We start from the raw sequence: 15,540 nt of genomic DNA on the forward strand, positions 1-15,540 counted from the left end.
AAACAAGGTGTTATTTTATATATATATATATATATCTATAAAAACCAAAATCAATGTGTATATACCGTATATCTATACCCATACATATATCTATGTGAAGCAACAGGATTGTGTGTGTGGTCACTGTGTCTCCTTTGCTCACAGAACTGCCCTGGCCCCTGCATATGGGGACAGAACTGCTGTTAATTAGGAACTGGTCTGCTGTAGAATTTGGATAAGTTAACAGCCAGGGGAAAAAAAGGAAACACAGGGGGCTTTCACCAGGATGAGTAAAGTTTATTTTAGGAACCTCAGTACCAGGAAAGTGTTGCACTGGAAATATGCACTGATGAGATGTTTAGGGAAAGGGAGGAAGGAGTGTGTGAAAAGAGAGGCTAAGTTACTGCCAGCAAGTAAAAATTCTCAGTTCTTTCTTCTTCCTACTGTTAGCAGGATGCAAGTGTTATTTTTTAAAAATAAGAAACTACTTACTTTAGCCTCTCTCTTCCTAGCAACTTGACCTCCCTCACTATGCCCAGGGAATAAACTAAATATTGAAATTATAATGGTGGAGCATTTAGGAAGATTTGAAATAAATAGCTTCATCTAGCAGGATGGTAATTGAATATTTTAGTCATCCACCTCTAATCCCTTGAGTAATAGCATTGAATTAGGGAATGTTCAGCCATTTCCTTCAAGCAGTAATGTTCCTAGCATAAATTTATTCTTGCCAAACACAGATCAACTCCCTTATTGCTAAGCAATACATTTCAGCAGTGTTTCACTCTAAGGTATGGTGGTAGTGTTTAATAACTTATCATTAATAATAGAGAAACTCTTTTAAACTGTTCTTCATAAACCTGAGCTATACCAGTGAATATAGATCCAGTGGAAAAAACAGTTGTGGCAATATCACATAGAGGAATTAAAAGACAGAATCAACCACAAAATTAGTTAAACCATGGATGCTGGTGACAGCTGATGGAGTTGATGCTTTAACTCAGGTAATTAAGGAGGAGACAGCAATGCAATGTTCTTCCATTCCGATGCCATCAGTAAAGTGCTAGCTCTGGTTAAAGAAGGGATAGGTATGGGGGGGAAAAAAACCAACCCAAACTGTACTGAATTTGGGAGAAACTGCAACTACTTTGTTTTTTCTTCCTTTTCAAGCTACATAGGAATACAGTGATCTTCTCTGCTCCTGCAGCCTGATTACAAGTCCAGGATATAAGGTAGGCAACAGGTGATACCTCTGAGCATTAACCCCAAGCTGCTCCAAAATGAACAGAGATGCTTAAGCTTTAGTTACTCCTAGGCCTTTTCTTCCTTCCTGTGGCTCTAGTGCTGCTGGCAGCACACAGGTACTCAGGGAATTTAGTCTGGAGCCTTTCAGTACAACACAGTACTGTATCTTGGAGCCATGTCATGCTTAATGTAGTAATCCATGTCTTAATTCTACCTTGATTACTTCAGAACGTACATGTGGGATAATGCTCTTATCTAGAGCAGGGTCTTGGCAGCACATGGCTTTGTGCAACACCTTTCTTGCTCCCTGCTTCAATTTTTGCAGTAGCTCAGTAGGGTTTCCTCCAAATTACACCCAATAGCTGGCTCAGCACCCCTCAAACAGTATTTCTCAGCATTATCAAGTACTTTCTTCCATTTGGACACTTAGATTATATCAAGTTAATACTCAAGCAACCAGCAGGAGAAAAGAGGCTCACCAAGGCTTAACTTGGGAAACAGAGACGTGCAAAACAAAGCCAGAACACTGAACCAGGGCTTTGGGTCAGTTACTGAGGGTTCTCATGCTCTTTTTTTCAGTGACGTGTATAGCTACAGGCTTTCTGGTTTACTCTGAGGGACTAAGTACAGGGCCAAAACAGAGAGTCCCTAATTGCTGGTGGGTTAAGATCCTCCTCATTCCAAGGGAGCTAGGCATTATTTGCTGGCTTTCCCCCTCAAAAACAGTAGCTTTATTACATCCTCAAGCAGGAGTAGTTCCATGAGACAGTTTAAGGTCTAGAGATTGTACCTTTCCATCCTCAGTAGTATAGACTGCCTGCACACAGTCCTGTGCATGCAGCTGTCTTCCATCTTTATTTACACAGGACCCATACCTGAGAAGAAATCATAGAAGATAGTTGCAGTTTCTCCTGTTGGCAAAAACCCAAGGAACTAGCTAGCACAGTTGGTCTCCCCAGTATAAACTGGACCATCCTACAAGCAGGGAGCAGAAATGATGTCTGCTCAACATCACTGCTTGTTTAGATCAGTGGTTCATCCTCATTCCCCAAATGGGCCTTATTCAGATGAACACTGAAAACAAGTCTACTCTCATACTTGGTCAGGTCAGACAAGGAAAAAAGAAAGACTTATTCCCTATCTTGGTCACTGCATCATGCAAGGACATCATAATAAATGGATGGTTTTTTGGTGTGGTGACGGAACTCCTCTAGCTTTTGGCCAATCCTCAGAAGAACTGCTTCATCCCACCATTTTGCCATGACCTGGGAAAAGAAACGAGAGGCAGAGAGAGAAAGGAGGGAAAAAATTAGCATTATCTCATATAGACACTCTTGAAAGCCCTGGAAACAATTTTTGTTTCCCCTCAACATCCCCAAAGGACACCCTTTGCCCCAGCAAGTATAGCATCATAGTGTTTGGGATAAAAGCAGCTGTGTGACTTTCAGTTGCAAGACATGGACCTTTCCTTCACATAAGACTCATTTCAGCAGAGAACGACTTAAGAGAGGAAAGAGTAGTGACAAATATTGGGTACTGATGCAACTTGACAGGGAGACAGAGAAATGATCTCAATTATACCTCAAAAGTCCCTCTGACCTGCAGGAGTGAGTTACTCTGAAGCAAATCACTCACAAGTTATAACTTTTACTCAGCTCCTCGAGTGAGCTGTGTGGAACAGCAGGAACCTGGTTAGAGTGGTTCAGGACAAAGCCAGCTGGGGGTTTTGTGACCCAGCATTCACAGAGAGCCAGTACTCACCTGGAGATTGATAGGAAGCCCATCAGTAGAATATCCAACGGGGACCACAAGGCCTGGAATTCCAGTGAGGTTACCAAGCTGCATGAACCTGGGGGAAAAAGCTGTCAGCATTCTTGCCTTGGAACAGCAGCAAATTCATCCTTTTTTGGGAGAGGCAGCTAGGATCAATCTCCTGCCTTACAGCCTGAGCTCCTTCAGTTAGTGCAGCTGGTCTCCAGCTGTTCTTAAACTTCTGTTTCTGTAGTGCAAGTAGCACTCTACTCACCTCATGGACCGGACTGTGAAGGACAAATCGCTGCACCCATACGAGAGGTCAGATTCATAGATTCTTGGGGCAGTGCAAGGAACAGCTGTGGAGGAATCACAAAATGACTGAGATTGAAAAGGACCTCTGGAGGTCATCTTGTCTAATCTGTCTCAAGAATGGTCAGCTAGCACAGGTTGCCCAGGATCACATACAAATGGCTTTTGAATATTCCCAGGCATAAGATTCCATAGGCTTTCTGAGCAAACTGATGCAGTGTTTAAAGAGCAAAGGAAGAGTTAGACAGTGGGCAATCTTCAAGGAACAGCTGAGTTCACTAAAGTCACATGTTTGCAAACTCATGCAAGTTGCTGGGATTTATGAATTAAGAAGTTAGCTTCTATTTGGAGCAAGAACATTTGCGCACGTAAGTAGATGTCCAGTCCCTCCTCTGTATATGTGCTGGCTCTGCTGCTCCTATCTCAAGCTCCAAGGAGTTTGTCACTGCCATGGATACAGCCAGTAAGACTGCTGTGCATTTCTAGACTTTCTAAGCAAGCAACATAATCCTCTACATGACTGAGGCACAGCAAAGCATCTGCACATAAGTCATACTCTAAAACTTGAGGAGGGAAAGTTAAGGCACCACACAGCTGTTGGGGACTGGCTCTTTGGCCAAGACTGTCAGTACCTGGTGTAAGGATGCAGTTCACAGTGTTGAAGATCTCTCGCAAAAATCGCATGCTCCGAGTTCTCTGTCGATTTGCCTGCAAGCAGAGAGACTAGTCTGACTGGGCTTTCTTGGTTCATGAGGCTCATGCTTGATGTTGACAGACTATGCCCACCAGAGCCTCTGCTTTTGCAAAATAAGACACCGTTCTTGTAATTTGGAATAAAGATGCAGGACACGTGGCATGTCCTCTGTGGTGCTCGACCATTCCGCATGCTTTAAGAGCAGAGGGCAGTTAGAGCTGGGTGACGTCTTTCCACAAGTTAAGAGAAGCCTCTACCACTCTCTACAATTTCACTAGGTGCCTCCTTCCTTCAGCCTTCACCACAGTTCCTTACCGTAATATAATCCAGAGCTGTGAACTGGGAACCCAAGGCCAGGTTAGCCCGAGTGTCCAAATTCTGAAAGAAAAACACTGATCAAGGCTCTGCTTGCAAGAAACTGAATTATGACAGCCCAGGAGTTCTCCTCCAGGTCTGCTCTCCTTTATCAGTAGTCACCCAACAGGTAGTTTGTCATAGAAGAAGCAGGAGAACCTCAGGTTTCTCACTGACAGGGTATTTGTTCTGTATCAGCCAGGGCAACTACCAACACTGCTCCAAGCTGCTGCTACTTACCATTTCCCAGAAATGTTTATTGAAGTCAGGTTGCAGGAAGTCCCTCATCTCACTGAGAATGCAGATTGCATGTGCTACTCGAGCTTCCTCCATCTCTGGAAGAGAGACTTCAACCACGCTGGCTCCCAAACTCTGCAGGTGCTCCACCGCTGTGTACAGAACAGGTAAGCACAGACAGCATCCCTGAGTTCACCAGGCTTCACAGGAGGGCTGCAAATTCCCAACCCCTTGAGAAGGTAGAGACTCCATAGGCCATTACACAGCAAGCATCTTGTGCACCAAGTGGCACACATACTGCTGCAGCTGCTTCTCATAGGTGAAAGCTTTCAGCCTGACTAGATCTCAGAATTCCAACAGGGCAGGGGTAGGGGCTTGCAGGCAGGTTCCTAACCTACTGTATTTCAGGCAAGTTCACCTCCTCCCTCTAGGCCACCAGTTAAGCCAAAGAGTAAAAGATGGACTGACAATACTTCCTGAGCACTTCACATGACTGGTATTCTGTCAGCATGAAGTGATTATTTAGCATCATGAGATTCCATTCAAAGCCTCTTCTGAACCATAATGGTAGAGGAACTCGGGATACTCAAGAGACCAGGTCAACAGCACAGGGTCACGAAATCCTGGTGCACTTTAACAAGGCTGGACACCACGACTTCGAGGAAAGTGAATCTTTTGCAGTCTAAAAAGGATCCTCTTCTTTCTCTGACCCCAACTTCTTCATAAATACCCAAGCTTGCCTATTTCACTGGTCTATGGGGCACCTCTCCAAAGAAAACTCTATACATGCAGAAGTGTGTATGTCTTTGGAAATCAGGAGGCTGAAGAAAATCCAGGCAAAGCCTGAATACTGTGAACTATCTCAGCTCCAATGCACAGGAGGCCAACTACTATACCAGGCATTGTAGGGTCTTTCTCCCCCACCCCCAAGTACTCACCAGCGTCAATTTTGCTTAGTCTGAACTCTGAGAAAACCACCCTAAAGGCACCATTTGGCTGATTTCAAGGAAATACCAGAGCACTGGATACATCACAGAGACCTAACAATGTATTACTACTGAGCATTATGTTGTGAAACAAGGCTTTCCCTTACAAGTCTTTTACCATTAAAGCTTGCAGAGTAAGTATTCTTGAGCACAGATCTGTCTTTATGCAGACAGAGGCTGAACACACTGGACTGCATTATTCCATTGTAACCTGACAAGCCTACAACTGCTGAGCTTGTTAACCCTCAAAGGTCTGGAGGGCTTCCCTAATACAAAGCTACTGCTGTTTGTCCAGCCAGACATCTCTAAGTAATTGCCTTTAAGGACTTCAGGCGAGATCTTTTTAATGCATACATAAGAGGAGCACCAAGCGATACCACAACATCAGGCAGAAGAAGAGACTTACAGACTTTCCTCTTACCTTTCTCACAGATGGACAGGACTTCAGCATCACATGCCTAAAGAATAAGAGAAAAGAACTAAGGAGACTTTAGTACCTGCCCTCTCTCTTCTTGGTGAGCACACTCACCAGGACTTCAGTCCTCACAAGGCACTTTCCTTGTTCCTGTCCCTACTGGTAGTGAAACACAGTCCCCTGGGAAGGCCTTAGGCCACCTGCTCCAAGAGAACAGCTTGCAGGTGACACCCCTAAGGAACTAAAAGGTGATCTTTCCCAGAGGAGAGGATATTCCTCCTCTGCACTGTGGCAGAGCCAGTAAGAGCCTTTTTTTACCTCCAGGGAAGAAATCCCAAGCACATTTGTGGGACTGCATTACAACTGCCAAGCAGTACTAGCTTGCAAGCCCAGTTTCTACATTGGAATGATGAAATAACACTCAGTAGCTACAGCACTGCCACCATGCAGATACACTTATTTTCCTCATTTGATTTTAAACTAACTGCCTTATGAAATCAGTTCAGAAGCATAGCTTCCCATAGAATTAGCAGTAGGAGGAAGCATACTGTCATCAACTGCAGTCATTGCCTTTCCTCATGCTTCCAACAGACCCTTACTCAAAAGGCTGCCTTAGGAAAAAAACATCTATCCATGTTGATGTTTTCACACAGGCTATATTATCTTCCAACTACAGGACTAAACACGAGAAGCTCTAATGGTGACAGGCAAGAGAACAGTGAATGCACTGGATTCTTTTAAAATCTCGTTTTGCAAAGCAGCAGAGAGATAGAACAGGCACCTTAAAAAATGTCCAGTCCACTCCCAGTTTTAAGCCTTTCAGGTCAGGAGCACACATATCAGGTAGAGTTGCTTTGGGCTGTTTTAGTCCTGCAGGGAACAAACAAGAGTTCTTCCTTTTATCTAGGATGCCTTTAGGAAGGCAGAGCATCTGGACTCAGGGAGGGAGAGGGCTCACCTACCATATGGATAGAGTGGATCTGGCTCAGCAAGGATACTGTAAACAATGGCTGCATCTGCCACTGAGGTACAGATAGGGCCTGTAAAAGACAGAACAGTTATGTGACAAGAGGTAAATAGCACCTTCCTCCCAAGGTCTTTTGTAGACACAGATTGCCTTCCCTGTGAGAACACCACACAGCAAGGTCCCCAAAGTGGAGCACAAGTCCTCTTACCTACACTGACTGTGGAGTAGGATAGTGGCAAGCTGCCATGGCCACTGATGCGCCCAAACGTACCTAGAGAACAAGAAATGGGCAGTTAGCTAGATATCGACAGTGGCTGGGAAGGTCTGACCTAGATGGCTCTGATGCACCCAGTGAAAAACACACCCCTCCCACTTTTATGTCTGCTGTTTCAGAGCCAAGTCACTCATCCTTCAGTACCCTGTTCTGCTGACCACGATCTGTCTCATCAGTGAAACAGATGCACTCAATAATGAAATTGGTTTGTCCCCTCAGAAATTGTTTAGTTGATGGGAAATACAAGCAAGGCCATTTTGAAATATATGATTTAGATGTGCAGGAGCAGCATTTATGGAATGGAGGATGGAGGAGCAGGATTATCAACAGCAAGAGAGACCACCCCATGGAAGGTCTCAACCACTTCCCCAATGAGAGCTCATGCTTAACACCAGTTGTCTTCTACAAGTACTCGTATTGTCTTTCTGACCAGTTACATTTTTGTCATCATCATCATCAATATCTTCCTCAGGTGAATCAAGATTAATCAAGCTGGTCACATGTGAAGGATGGAAAGAGATTAATGGCTGAGTATCTGGTCTCAGATGAAGCAACTTAGATACCTCAGAACGATAAACCGTTCCCAAAACCCAGCATCTCTTCTAAATGACAATCCTGCCTCACCATGCTACACACTGCACTGTGCATTATGTCCTCTGAACATTCTCCTTGATTATATTAATTCTTACTGCAAAATCTGCATTGCTACTGCTTGTAGAACAGATAAGAGGGAACTGCTACATCCTGGTTTCATACAAGCCTATTACCAGGTTTAACTCACCAGATACAAATCTGAGCAGCACCAGCCTCTCCATATAACTGGGGTGATGGCAAACCATCATGGGTGGATATGCTTTTCACCAGTTCAATAGGTACCCAACTATGTTTGGAACATCTCCCAGCAAAGAAGGAAGATTGAAGAGAGGTGAGTGGGTAGAAAGGAAAAGCAGCATGGATGCTTTGTTTAGCATTTGACTTAAGCAAGTTAGTTTTTTGAACATCTGTTCAATAGCCAGTACAGAGAATACTTCCACACTGCCAGTCCAACCCACGTGACTCTCGGGGTGTTATACTCCAGAGTTTTTCTGGTGAAGCTTTACTTGACAGGAATTAACAGACTTGTTTGTGGCATTCTATCTGAAACAGCAAACAAGACACCCACACCAGCTCCGTGATTAAAGGGCTCTACCTTTCAGCCCCACCACACCACAGAACGACGCAGGAATCCTCACAGAACCTCCTCCATCTGTGCCAATAGCCACGGGGCAGAGACCTACAAAAAAACCCACACATTGGCCCGTGATCAGAGAGACACCGTGTTGCCCTGTCCATTCTACCAGCAATTGTAGCCAAGACAGCACACAGAGCTCTCTGTTTAGCTAGGAGTTCCCCCCACCTTCTAAACACCCTCATAAAAACTAAATGCCTGAGGTACTTTGGCTCAGAACTTCCCTCCCACCACCCCTGAACTCTGTGTAGGACCACCTACCTGCTGCTACAGCTGCTGCTGATCCACTGGAGCTCCCACCTGTGAAGTGGTTAGGCTTGTAGGGATTCCTAGGGATCTTGTGGTACCTGAAGCAGACAAAGAGTGTTTAACCTTTTCCTGGAAAGGACTGCATGCAGTACAGGACAGGAAAACAGCCAAAGACACAGCTCAGGAATTCTGATCACTTAGTGAAGAGACACCATTTAATCTCAGATAGTGCCATGTTCCTAGAAAACAGGATGCAAAACAGACTTCTGCATCAGAGTCTTGTTAGTGTAAGCAGCCTATCTGAAAGAGATGGACCCCAAAGCAAGAGACTAGATGCTGCTCCAGCTCTTCTGTCTGCAATGGCACTGTGCCATTACTGCATGCCACAGTACATTATGCAATTCCAAAAGGTGGAATCGTTGGTGGCCAGCAATCCCCACAGACAAGCAAGTCAGCACCCCCAGCCCTGCCTTTTATCCCAGAGCAGTAACTTCCAAAGTCTCCAGTCTGACCACAGCCCTCAGACACCAAAGAGACCTTCCAACCTCACACAGTGAGGAAATGCCCTGGCACATTGTTGCAGCTGAGGGGGAGCTCTAGTTCCATCCAGCTGCACATACACGAAGTGTGGCTCTACAGATGGGTTTTCAAGGCTGAGGACCACTGCTCTGGAATTGCACTTCTCAGCTTAGCTGCAGCTGGAGAATTCACAACAGTAAAGCAAATTCCAGTGAATCTGTTTTAGCAAGGAAATAAAAAGACTGTGTTTGCCTGAGATGACTGAACTTTTTCTCACTGTTCTGAGCCTTCAGCCATTACTGTGGCTGAGCATTACATGACTGTTTGTTTTCTGACATGGTTTTTGTCTACCACTCATCCTGTAAACATTCACACCTCCAGGCCTGTAAGGTGTGACAAACAGAGTCCCGTACTCAGCAGACACTACTTGGATCCTCTCCTTCCTTTGGTTTCAGGAGCCTTCAGGCTTCCACAGCTACTCTTATGCTCATATCTACAATGCTGGGTTTTCACACGCCAGGGTTCTCTGTGCACAGTGGGCTTCCATCAATTTTATTCTCACATGCTTTCTTTTATTTTTGTACTCTTCTCTGTCAGTTCTGGACAGTTTTTTAGGTATTTCTAGATTGGGGAAAGAGAGAGTAAAGGGATTTTTACCTATTAGGGTTGCATCCAGTTGTTCCAGTCCCTAGTTCATGCATGTTTGAGACCCCAATAATGATAGCCCCAGCTTCTCGCAGCTTCTTGGCCACAGTAGCATCTTCTGTTTCTGGCTTTGTCCCAAGATACACTGTTCCCACTCGGTGACGGTAAGGTACCTTAGCAAGAAGACACCTTATTATTCATTCCAAAACCCTGACAAGGTAGGCAGCCACATGTGCATTCTCCACATGCACACTTCAACACCACAACAGATCCCAGACATTAGGACCCATGGAGGTAAGTAAGGGCTAGGAAACATCACTCTTCAACTTGTTCTGCATTGGTCTCTGTCAGGAGGAACACTTAACCCTGCAATATTTGACCCTGCTTCCATGCAGGGGAGTCCTCTTAATACCGTGATGCAGAAGAGCAGAAACATGTAGATGGTGAAAAAGTCTGGCTCTCTGCAGCAACACGACTGCTATGCCCAGAGGCTGCAGATCACCTTGGCCCCACAACACACAGCTCTATGTTCCATTTTTCTATGGACAGAGCTACAGCATTTCAGATCTGCGGTGCTTTGAACAAGGCACCAAGATCAGACAAATGCCAAAAGATGAGATGGACTTATTTTCAGGGTATGCTAAGTACTCTTCGCTTCAAGGCAGCAACAGAATAATCTGTACATGAACAGGACTTGTGCCCTTTGGGTACGTCTCTGCAGAGCTTATGACAACCTGATGGCACTGACAGGAGTGTTTATTGGTAACTGGTTTAGGCCACAGGTAAAAATCCTCGTCAGTAGGTATTTTCAAAGCAGCTTGCATATTTCTGGCACATGTACTTTAAGGTAAGAAGAGAGGGATGCTCTGCCAGTGGAACAAAGTCAATGCCTGAGAAATACAGACAGTTACACCCACCCCTACAGATGCTTTTATACGTTCTCGTTTCATCGTGAGACTGTTTTCCCACACCCATCCTCTACTCCCCACGGATTAAAAAGATCAGGACAAGATACGGAACACATCTGCTGTATGCAAAATCTGTCTTCACCTTGCAAAACTTGTTAGTCCTACTCACTGCAAACCCACATACCACCCCTTGTTAAAAACATATTCTCAGGCTTCTGCTGAGGAGTTGGCCTTAAGACCTTGTCACAGCGAGTTGTCCAGGTTGACCACCTGCAGCATGAACTGGCAGCTAGACAAGGAAACTCACCACTTTGAACTCTTCTTTCAAACACACTGGGATGCCATCCAGACAAGACAGGGTACATTTATTCCTGTAACGAGTAGTGGAGGCCTCAGCCATCTGCACAGAAAAAACAAAAAAGCATATGTTACATATATTTAGCTGAGCTGAAGGTCATCACCAGTATTGGAATGGATACCAAAAATGGCTTTCTTAGGCTGTTACTAAGCCAAACTATCAAAGTTTCTTTCTTCTTCCACCATATGCTGGTGGGAAAAACTACTGCTTGGAAGCATCTATGCCACATAAGCACAGAAGTCCCACTACAAACATAGACATCCAGCAGGAAACAGATTGCTTTAATACTACTTCTCTTTGCAGGAAGCAAAGCAAGCTTGTTTGTAGTCCTCTAAATGAAGAGGAAGGAGAAACGTACTTAGTTTTCTGTGCAACGTATCAGCAGAAGAGCCTCTGCCCCTTCCAATGGATGCTTTTGGGGTGGCAGAGGCCCCTTTCCTACCAGAGGCAGACATTACCAGCATTATTTGCTCCCGGTCCCATTGCACTATCGCTCTGAGTGGGGGTGTGGATTTGTCACAGTCCTCCAGCATGGCAATGATGTTCTTGGCAACCTGAAACGGCGTCAGCTTCCCACTCCTACAGGACAGGAGAAGTTGGGACCTTGTTACAAGACCCCATCACCACCACCACACCCACACACAGGGTTTGTCTCTCATGCAGCAAGATGGCAGCTGTCACAGAACTAGGTAAGAATCTGTGAGTGGTGATGATTTCAACACAGTTAACATCATCAAGACAGGAGACTCCCTTCCTTAAGGGAAGAATCTGCCTACACAGCATGCCCCCAGCCCTTACAGTAGGGGCAAGAGCTAGAAGAGTTACCTGGATATTCCTGAACCACCAGATAAATAGGGGAGAATAGCTAACAGCTTTACAGGGAGTCCTCAAGCTCCTGAAAGCTTGAAGCTATGAAACTCCCAGTATCGTGAGCTAAGACAAAGATGCCAGACCCCTTAATACAGGCCTCCCATTACAGAGAGGGGACCTCAACAGTACTGTCATAACCCACCTTTATCAAACAGGCCTTCCCTTGCTCCTGGCAAAAGGCTGTGTTACACCACAAACACACCTATCTCTGGCTGACACAAAAGCTTCACAGTCAGGATGCACCTGTAACACCAGACTGCAATGTCAGCCTTTCACTCCAAGGCTGCAGCCTGGTGACAGAGGTGGCCCTTGAGGGAACAAGTGCCAGGAGTGCAAGAAGATTTATCCGAGTGCTCCACACCTGGCACATGTCCCAGAGGCAACCAGGAATTACCAAGCAGCCAACAGCTCACACCACCTCAGACTCAGGGGTGTGCTTTCAGCTCCTTCCGAGCTGGACATGTGTACTGGGTGAAAGCAGATGTCATGCTCAGAGCACCAAAAGGAGCTCCAGGGATTTATGAGAGACCCACAGTATGTGCAACTCGCATAATCCAGATGAACCTTCATCTACTTCTTACCCAGGTGCTTGCGCAAACAAGTTATGTAGAAATCTGTCAGAAAAGACTGACAATAAGCCAAAGAAAACAGCATTTAAATATCCTTGCAGGGCTTGTAAAGTTGTGCCAGCTCTCCCAGCTGACTTTCCTTTGTTATTCTGTTAAAGGGGAAGAACTACAGGGAGGGATGCTAAACACTGGCACCTCGAGGACAATCCTAACAAAGAGATGGCCGAGAGCTCATGAAACAGTAGCAGCCCACAGCAGGGGAACATGCAGTACATGTGGTTTTCAGACCATAATTCCACCTACCGGTAGCACTCCAGATAGTCTTTGATGCCTTTGAAGCTAAATCCATTCCCAGCAGAATCAGGCCTGCAAGGAAAGGATTAAAGGGGCAACCGTGAACCATTCAAAATCACATGTGTTTAGACCTGTAGACTTCAGCATCACTGTCCAGTGCAGCTTTGGGCACCACTCACTCACAACAAACCACTTGGACTGCTAACCCATGCATTGCAGCTCACACTGTCAGACTCCTTGCACACATACCAGACAGCAGGTACACCAAGGGTGTCACAGAAATGAGGGACAAGTCTTGCCAGCATGTTCTAGTTGCTTCCTATTTCTACTGAAATACAGCAGCCATTAAATTGTTCAAAATGTATTCCAGGTTTGCATTTGCTACTCACCCCTGCAACATTACAGATTAGCTACCACATGCTTGTAAACCTACGCCCTGGATCTCTGTAACAAGTTTGATTCAGAGACAGCCAGCAGCACATACAGTGTGTGCTGCAGGAGGAGGAAAAGGCACTATGCAGCACACACAAGGATACACATCAGCAAACTGCTTGAAAACTAAGTCGATGGCTCTAGCACGTAAGAAATAGACCATTTCTCATCACTAACAAAGCTAATTTCTTGTGCACTATTTTCTTTATAAGCTGTGTTCCTTTTCTCCTCCAAGCAACCCTGGTGCTCTCTTTGAGATCCCCAGCAGATAAAAACCAGCACACCTGCAAACTCACTTAAAGGTGTCTGTACACTGACTAGCCAACCACCAAGTGAATCTGCTCTAATAGTGAAACCAGAGCCCTGGCAAGGGCAGAAATTTGGTCCCTCCCCAGTAGGCAGACTCCCTGAAGCTTGTAGAAATTTCACATTGCTGGTGATTTGCAAGTTACAAAAGGAAAGATGATTGACAGCACTATTTGGTTTGTAAAGTGGCTGGGCGTGGAAAAAGCATTGAGCCTTAATCACTGACAGTGACAGTTTCCTACTAATATAACAGTGCCAACATGTGTGTTCTTCCACTTCAGCCTTACACATCACATACTGACCTTGCATCCAGCAGCTGCTTGATCACATCTGAAGTGCTTTTACCCTCAGACTTGTCTTCTGTAAACTCTGCAGCAACTTCAGGGGTAAACGTGGGATCTTCATGAATGTCAAGTGAACGCATAAGCGAGAAGTTGTTCAGCCTGAAAGAGAGTCCCTGCTAGAGTTTGCAGTCTCTACCATGACTAATTTTTCAGACTGTTCAGAAGGAACCTTATGCAAGAACATTTTGTCTCAGCAGTCTGCTTTCACAGCAGGGAGTTGCAACACTTTCAACAGTTACAAGCTAATCTCTTAAACCTTTCCTAAAGGCAGCATCAAATCTATTCTGCTTGCTTAACAAAGCCTCCTACCTCTTGACATCAGGCCAGCCAGCCTCTGTAAACCCAAGCTGGCAAAGAAATGATCAAAGTTTTCTATTCACTTTAATGAGACATATCATACGCAGACCAATAAAGACAGGAATGGAGAGGAAAATAGAAGGAGAGAGTAGCATAAGCCATACACTCAAGCACTAATCCTCTTAAAACAAGCACCTCTTCAGACTTTTTCATCACCTGCTTCAACACAGTTTGTTTGCAATCAGATACAACAGGGATTGCAGCACAAGTCCATAGCTTGGAACAAGGAAATCAAGACCACCCTGTCACAAATGTCCAAGAATGATCTGCTGCATAACAGCAGTGACACTTGCCTGGGTTTGATTCACCCAAAGAGTCCATGTCCCAAGCAAATTTCAGGGGTGTAACAGCTCTCAGTGCCCTGCAATCTGCACAGATGACCCATCAAATGATGGGCAAACTATGGGAATCAAGCATGAGCCTGGGGTTCCAGACTCTTACCTGAGTGGCTCTTAGTACCATGTACACTTGAAAACAGTTTCTGAACAAAAACATTATATGAGAGAAGGAGGAGAGGCTGATATAAAATAGTGAACATCTTTACAAAGAACATACTGAAACCTCTGAACTTCATGTCTGGACTCATTTTCCCACTACTACTATTCTATTATCACTTGGTGACAAAAGTCAGCAGATTTGCACATCCGAAAGCTTTGAGAGAAAGACTGCCCTTTAACAAAAGAGCAAAGGCAAAGAGGCACAAAGGCAAACAAAAGGCAAAGAGGCAAGCTGGTGAATTCAGCTTCTATGCACTTGCCTGAGTGTGAAAAAGGTTAATTTCTTCTGACAGAGATGCATTCAAATGAGAGTAGTTAAAAAATAAGCTAGCAAACAACACCTACAGAATAATATTGCTCACTCTCCAATCAAGTTATGCAGCTTCCCTCAGATAACCTATAAGCAATGTGCAATTCAAGGACCTCAAACAAACTAAAAACAAACTTGAAGGGGGAGAAAACTCCCCACTCTTACCTCATTAAGACTGGCAGCAAGAAGATCTGTCCAAAAGCCTACCAAAAAAAAGGCAGAAATGTTGGTTTGCAGCAACTTTGACCTGAATATCTTTTTCATTAGATAAGAAATGCCAAACATGCTCATAGCAGCCACAGTCTTGGAGCACCCTGGAGAGTGTGCAGTGCTATGCAGTAAAGAAACAGCACAAATACTTGTATTTCACACCACAAAAATGGCCTGAAATGCTTTCCCTCACCACTTCTCATATTTATATAATTATAAAGAGTGTATT

The 15,540-nt window shown here is 44.8% G+C and overlaps 1 protein-coding gene across 1 annotated transcript; it reads right to left on the minus strand.

The window, feature by feature from the left end:
* Window positions 1-2,378: 2,378 nt before the first annotated feature.
* LOC103805412 (fatty acid amide hydrolase-like) lies at window positions 2,379-15,304 on the minus strand (the record flags this gene model as incomplete). Its single annotated transcript, XM_009078060.1, has 18 exons — window positions 2,379-2,489; window positions 2,986-3,073; window positions 3,251-3,335; window positions 3,921-3,996; window positions 4,298-4,360; window positions 4,577-4,725; window positions 5,981-6,017; window positions 6,756-6,844; window positions 6,937-7,014; window positions 7,150-7,212; window positions 8,405-8,488; window positions 8,705-8,790; window positions 9,869-10,029; window positions 11,072-11,164; window positions 11,581-11,701; window positions 12,865-12,927; window positions 13,896-14,036; window positions 15,267-15,304. Coding segments are annotated over 18 exons (1,626 nt in total), but the record flags the coding sequence as incomplete, so codon positions are not given.
* Window positions 15,305-15,540: the final 236 nt, after the last annotated feature.

Source organism: Acanthisitta chloris, unplaced genomic scaffold (genome assembly GCF_000695815.1).
Source record: "Acanthisitta chloris isolate BGI_N310 unplaced genomic scaffold, ASM69581v1 scaffold22937, whole genome shotgun sequence".
Lineage (NCBI taxonomy): Eukaryota > Metazoa > Chordata > Aves > Passeriformes > Acanthisittidae > Acanthisitta > Acanthisitta chloris.